The sequence below is a fragment of the Apium graveolens genome, chromosome 3 (genome assembly GCF_009905375.1).
Source record: "Apium graveolens cultivar Ventura chromosome 3, ASM990537v1, whole genome shotgun sequence".
NCBI classification, from domain to species: Eukaryota; Viridiplantae; Streptophyta; class Magnoliopsida; order Apiales; family Apiaceae; genus Apium; species Apium graveolens.
The window spans coordinates 93,635,154-93,642,138 of record NC_133649.1 but is presented as its reverse complement, the minus strand read 5'-3'; the positions used below and the strand labels follow the sequence as shown (position 1 = coordinate 93,642,138).

General features: G+C 34.6%; 1 protein-coding gene across 1 annotated transcript; it reads right to left on the bottom strand.

Moving 5' to 3' along the window:
• On the bottom strand, nucleotides 1–6,405 carry LOC141712608 (protein MID1-COMPLEMENTING ACTIVITY 1-like). Its single transcript, XM_074515608.1, has 7 exons — nucleotides 5,597–6,405; nucleotides 4,160–4,569; nucleotides 3,694–3,803; nucleotides 1,897–1,968; nucleotides 830–936; nucleotides 629–722; nucleotides 1–299 (listed from the first exon to the last, which is right to left on the bottom strand). Exons 1-7 carry the CDS (start codon nucleotides 6,002–6,004, stop codon nucleotides 247–249), a joined length of 1,254 nt encoding a protein of 417 aa, XP_074371709.1. The 5' UTR covers nucleotides 6,005–6,405; the 3' UTR covers nucleotides 1–246.
• Between the last annotated feature and the right edge of the window lie 580 nt (nucleotides 6,406–6,985).

Below are 6,985 nucleotides of genomic sequence, written 5' to 3'. Positions count from 1 at the left end.
TAATAACAGTAACACGCTTTACCCTTTGTTAAGCCTCTAAAAGTTAAAAGGTAACTTTACAGTTTACACTGGCAAGATTAACTACAGATGATATTAGCCAGGCTAGGATTCAGTTAGGAAAGTTACATATAAAAACTCTAAAATTATCCTGACAAACAACCACGCTATGATGAGGAACCTGAGTTTCCCAATTCTATTGATGTTACTACATATGGTTTATGGAACTACTCAAATGTGTATTCTTCTCTAAGATTCCATGTATTGAAAAGATGGGGGAATCGTTTTAGTCTTCTCAGGGCCTGCAGACAAATACTATGATTAACCATATTATGTCAAATTACTGATAGTAAACTAGTTTGTACAATGTATATATGTACTTTATAGGATTGCAGATGAATTTAAGTGAGGGGAAAACCCTCAATTCCAGAAAAACTATATATAAGGTCAATTCGTCCATCCAAAAGAATTGATTTTGCTTTTGGATTTTACAACTTACAAGGTGAATTCAACACGTTTTGTATGAAATAAAGAGAGTAAAAGAGCAAGACAGCCAAAATAGTAGGTATAGCTTTAGATGCACGACAGTAGGTATAGATATAAAGATTTATTGCATTCTCATATAACATACCATGAATTCCACGACTTTCGGCTTCTCTCCATTCTTGAACAAGCGCACAGCAGCAACACATTAAATGTGATAGGAAATCGTCTAAGAAGCCTCCCTGAAAAGAAAGTTAAGGAAGGTAAGGACAGAAACTGACTAGTATTTTCAAATAGTTTAGATCGCCAACAAGAATAGTGTATTGCATCTAGAATCCAAAGGTGTTACCCTGATGTTTAGCATCCTGCGTAGCTTGCGTCTGATGCAACAAGTATAACAGCAACAGGAAAGTATTAAGGAGTAAGTCATCATTTGATTACAGGCTTCTGCTGAAGCTGCTTACAGAAGACATCAAAGTTAGTTTTGTAGAGTCAAAAGGTTATAGCTAAATATTTGACGGTATAAGAGTTCTGTAGTTCAAAATCCAAAAAACACCTTTTAAATGCAATTAACTATACCTCTACATCTAGTCACTCAAAATTGTAGATAACATTCTTAAAGATAACATGACACCATGATGTGCCCTAGTATATTTAGAGAGCTTGGGACATCATAATATTAACTGTCGGACAGAAGCCATGATAAAAGGCTATGCACATAGATGCATAACAGTTTTGATATTTGGGAGCAACTGCAGACGCAACCTGATTTCTGACATTAAAGAAAGAATTGAGAAAGAGAATGAGAACAAAAATACTAAATAATTCGAGGAAGCAAGAGGAAAACCGAAATTTGATTTTAAGAAAAAGTATAGAAATGTTATCAGATGCTGAAGGAAAGATTTAAAAGTATATGATGTGCACTAGAAACTTATTATAGTGCAGATGCATCTCATGTTTCTTTTCAATGAGTTTAGAACTTTAGATTCAAAAGATCAAGCGGGAGATATTGTCAAGTGACCGGATTTAAGTATTGTTCTTGCATTTTAACAGAAAAGAACGCAAGCATCTCCGATCAGAAATGCTTGAGGCAATATCATGAACCCGCATGATGAGGAACTCAAACTACACTCTCTAATTACTAACAGCTGCTCATTGAATTTGTCGAGCATATTCAAAGCATCATTTTCTTGAGTTAATCCCAACTAAAACATTAGAACTTGAGAGTCCATAGAACTGTCACTATTATAAACTTCTACTCAACATACTGGTAAAGTTTGCTCAAATATATCAAGAAATGCAATTCCATTCTTTAATAGGATTGAAGACTAAGCTGATTGCTCAGTGGCTAATTTACATGCAATAGTAATAAACATGCACTAAGCATAAGTTTTGATTCATATCAAAGCTACTTACACATGTATTTGCCATTTGCCACACTAGCAATCCTTGAAAATGTCCCGCAAGGAAAGAAAAAGGTTTTAAAACCTGCAAAGCATAGGAAAAAAATATTGGTATGCTAACTTGAATTTGCAATGTGCAGTGGCTTCCAAGAAAGTAATAACAAAATTTATACAGTTGTATACATTGTTAAAAGCCTATGGTTGCAAACTTATGATATGTTTTAGGCTACAATATAGCTTACTGACATACCCACTTTTTTGCAAGTAGTTACAGTTTATAAATAGGAAACAGAATGGAGGAACCATTTCGTCTTAAGCAAAATCCATAAATTTGAGGAAACTTCGCTACCTTACATCTTACCTATACAATTTAGTTTTCTACCACATTGCTGGGTTGCTTCAAAAATTTATAAAGTGCAAATGTTAATTTCAAATTTAGCACCAAATCTTTTAAATGAACCTGATGTATATAACCTGGTTTTATGTAGCAAATGCTTGTCCAAATAAAGGTTGGTAAATTTATGACACAACATCAAAAACATTCCAAAAAGCAACACCAAGTACTCAGTCAAATATATACACAGATTGAAGTGAACACTGTCAACAGTCCAAAGGCTCAAGGTGGTCCAAAATATATATGGAGGTGGAGCACTTCAGATGCTTCAATGAAATATCTGAGCGGGTCAACGTTGCTCGGACTTGCGTACAGACACAACATGGATCCGATTATCGGACCCAATATTTTTAAAAAATTGGGAACACTTATGGGAACACGTCATAACATTTGCAATAAACAAAAACTAGTGGATAAGATTTTGTAGCAAAAATCAAACAGAATTCTCAGATGAAACATTCTAAGCATATTACAGATAGTTTGCAGGTACCCATAAAAAAAGCTATGTTTATTATAAAAAACCTATAATATTGGAATCTTCTATCAATGCACATTAGGAATCAATACAAATGGTGTGTTATTTCCGATTTTATTCTTTTCTTCTTTTTTGTTTTGCATCCTGAGTTCATTTCATATGAGATGTGACATGTGGTTCATGCAAGTTGTGACGCTTATACGGTTGCTGAACAAAGAGGCAGAGTAAGAGAGGGGTGGGTGGTACCGTGGAAGGACAGGGGTAACAATAATATGTTATCCACGTGGATATTTAAATCAAAGATCCAGAACCTATATATTGTTAGCCTCAATATGAGCAGTTTTAAAGTAAAGGGCAGTTTATTTTAGGACGACACTCTAGATAGAACCCTATATCCTGATTCTGTAACTCCTAAAAAGTCATGCTACCAACTTTCTGTTAGAATACTTCGTAGCCTACAAAAAAGAAAACAACAGAGCAAGTAATTGAAAATAAAAATATAAGGGCACGATATATCTACTACTAACTTTTAGCACTTGTGAGTTATAACTAGAACACCGACAGTATCAATAAAAAACTTACAAGGAAAGCAAAGTTTCAATATGAAACTGGAGGAAGCATGTCCAGTAATTATTGCCAATAATTAGTGCATGTGCACTATGACTGGAATCATTTCAAGCTTAATTTTAGTAGCAATTAGCTTACGAAATAATTCACACAATTAAGTCATGACATCAGGAGTTGAGGCTCAGACACAACATCATCCCGCTCCCCAACCGAAGAATGAAAAAAAAATAATTATAGACCGCTGAACAAAACTAATCTAAAGTCTAAACTATCCCTTTTAATTTTTAGCTCCAAAATGAATAGGTACAGGAGATTAAGAACTAAACAATTAAAGTATCCATTCACCAAGTTTTTGAAAGAAAGAATGCACATACACAGACTAGGTCTTGAACAACAGCCAAGTAAATCTGAATGCCAGTCCTCAGTCTTCTGTAGATCTCTTGTAGACAACACATCATGCCCTGATGAAAATGAAGAAGTGTCTCTGCACAAAATCATATGGTAAATCAGGAAAACAAACCAAATTTATAGCATAGACTAGGAGGAAAACTGGTGTCTATTACCAGTAGACAGACATTAGAGGTTGGAATGTAATTATAGAACGGTGATGCAAAGTAAAATTTTTCCTTTTATATACTACTGCACCTGGAACTTCAGACTAACTCGATACAATTGCAGGGTAACTCAACACATTACCAGACTAGCTTTAAGAAAGGAGTGGTTAGCTCAGTCTATATTTATGGCCCTCACATGACTGCTTTGAAAACATATTGGCATGGATATAACATGCAGTTTAAGGAAACAAAATTGAAGAAAGCTGCTTAAATACGGGAAACCAACCTTGGAGTTGAGCGTGTCTCAGCTTTCTTAGCATAGGTAACATCTTCTTGGTCTTTGGGACTACTAACATACATTGGCTCTGACTTGCTTATTTTTTTAACAGGTGAACTCTTCTCTGGTGATGAATTTACTGCTACAACTTGTGTGACATTAATCAGATGTTGAATTACTTCGCATTGACTTACATCTAAATGCGCTTGAGAACGTCGCAGTTCTAGTTGAAGCTTTTCATTTTCTTTTTGGATTGCCTCTTTAAAAGGCAAATCCGGATATGAACAAGAAAGGGTTTTCTTCAAAACAACAGTGTCATGTTTTGATGGCTCTCGTTTTAGAATAACATCTTGAACTTTTCTGTCATCCTCATCAAATGTATATTCACGTTGGTCCATGTTAATTACTTCCATTCTTTCCTGCAAAATTAAAGTTAAAGACGATATATCTATACACACATACACATGCATACATAAGCATAAGTAGAAAATTCGAAATTTTTTTTATAAAAAGAGGAAATTACTTGATACATTAACATCAACATAGAAGGATAGCCCATATCATTGTAATTATTAAAGTGTATATAAAGGTGTAACCCTGTTATTACTTGGACAAAGATGTTATAATCCAGCTCATTATGATTAAAATTCTGGATTTGACCTAGGTCATCAACAACTAAAGAGGTTTGTCAGGATAGAATATGAGAGCCTGACACGTAAATATATCACTGTCATGGTTGATGAAGATCTGTCGACTGAAAGGAATGCATTTACTTCAGCCACCTATGGTTTACTGGAATGTTTACTCATGCTAACAAAGATACATAAATTGTATGGAACAAGATTCTAGTACTAAATCTAAGCCACTAGATAGTGGACACAGTTCCTGTAGTTGTCCTTAAGAGGAATATGTTTATCTAATCAAATTTCCATGTTGTCATGTTGTGAAACTATACTGCACAGTTGATAGACAAGCTGTACTTTCCCCAAAAAAATGTGACTAAAAGTGGACTGAATATCCTATTTATCTTCAAATTTTATGGTTTTGAATTCAATGTTCTTTGTCAAACACCATACCATGTGCCATCAATCATACCATGAACCCGATTAGTGATTCGAAGTGTCACTGTGATGTGAGGCACACCCATGTAACATTAAATGACTAATCAGTATATAGAAATTAAATTATACTACTATGTGCAATGTCAAGCCAGAATCAAGCTCATTCAAGTTCTGCATGTGACCAGGGTCATTACAACACTAAGAAATGAATATATACAAAACACAGAACGAGAATCCAGCAACAAACATATAATAACCAGGCCGAATGGGGCAAATCACTCAAACCACAGAAAATACATGTAGTAAACGACAAGAATGCAGCTGAAGAAACACAAATCAAACAACAAACAAAAACACAATACAAAGAATGATGATATAAAAATACCCTGATTCGCGCATTATCGACAAGAGTAATAAGCGGAATAATCTTCAAATACTGATCAATCTCATTTTGAGCTCTTCTAAACTGATAAACAATATTCCAACCCATAGCAAGCAAGTAAAGGAAACTCCTATCTTGACAACTCTTAACTAAAACATAGGATCTCCTCAAAGCATCCTCAAGCAATTCCAAGGGTTCTCGAGTTTCGGGGTATTTTTTAAGCTGAGAAATCTTGAGCTGTTGCAACAAATTCCCAATCAATTTCAAATGCAATGCGAATTGCTTACAATTCTTCTTGTGCAATCGAGCTGTGTTAGCTGCTTTGGCAATTAAGCCGATTAAAGCAACAGCATCTAGGCCAGTTAATTGAGCAACGTTTGCAAGATCCCCTAAATTGTCCCAAGATGCCATGATTATAACCCTAACTATTTTCAGCTAGTTGTAGTATGTAGTACTACTTATTTGTCATTTCAGGAGTGTGTGTGTACATGTAATTAATGATTGAGGTAGATGAAATTAATGCAAGGTTAGATGAGGAAGTGATTTAAGGGAGGCAATGAAGGAGTGGAGAAGAGTTTAGTGATTTAAGGTAAGGAGTGGGTAATTTGGTACTCAGCAGTTCCGTGTAGATATGCATACATTGTTGTTTCTGTATTGAGAGAGAGAGAGAGAGAGAGGGTGGGGGTTAGTAGGTTGTATCTGTTGTATCTGTTGTGGGGGGGGGGGGGATTTGTCTGGATATACTACATTGGTGCTAAGCATTAATGTTTATACCCTGTTTCTGCAAAAACATGAAATGTGCAAACACTACACAACTGGACTTCTCTTTCTTCCTCTGTCATGAATATAATGTGGTGACACATGAATTTCCCCTAGTACCCTTGATTTTTGCTCTCTATTAGCTATATTATTTAGTCGGGCCGGTCCTGAGTATTTCTCGGTTCGGTGAGAAAATATTTTTAGGACCCTGTATAAAAATATAAAATTAATTTTTAATTTTTTTTAAGAACTTTGGAATCTAGCCAAAGCTGAGGCTCATCCCACGCCTTAATTTTATACCAATACAATTAAATATGTTAAAGACAATATAAAAACATATATATATATATCTAAAGTTATACAAAATTTACGAACTTTAAACCAATATATTCGATTAAATGTTTTGAATATATTTAATGAGATATAACGTTGGGAGAAACATGTGAAAATTATATTTTAATAGTATAATTTAAAGCAAGCCAACATTCACATTCACGTATGTATACCAATAACTCGTTTGTTTCGCCGTTACCCAACCATTTAACTTAAAATTTCTTGGACTTGAAATAAGTTTCGGTGTTTGGTTCGCTAAATTAAAAATTGGGCAGAACATTTCAAGTTCCAAGATTTTTG

What these genes read in the sequence shown, in the direction of transcription:
- LOC141712608 (XM_074515608.1), bottom strand. Translation starts at nt 6,004, where the DNA reads ATGGCATCTTGGGACAATTTAGGGGATCTTGCAAACGTTGCTCAATTA. An exon ending in GAGACACGCTCAACTCCAAG is followed by an intron (nt 3,804 to 4,159) that starts GTTGGTTTCCCG and finishes GATTTTGTGCAG; the next exon opens with AGACACTTCTTCATTTTCAT. An exon ending in GGCAAATGGCAAATACATGT is followed by an intron (nt 937 to 1,896) that starts GTAAGTAGCTTT and finishes TTCTGTAAGCAG; the next exon opens with CTTCAGCAGAAGCCTGTAAT.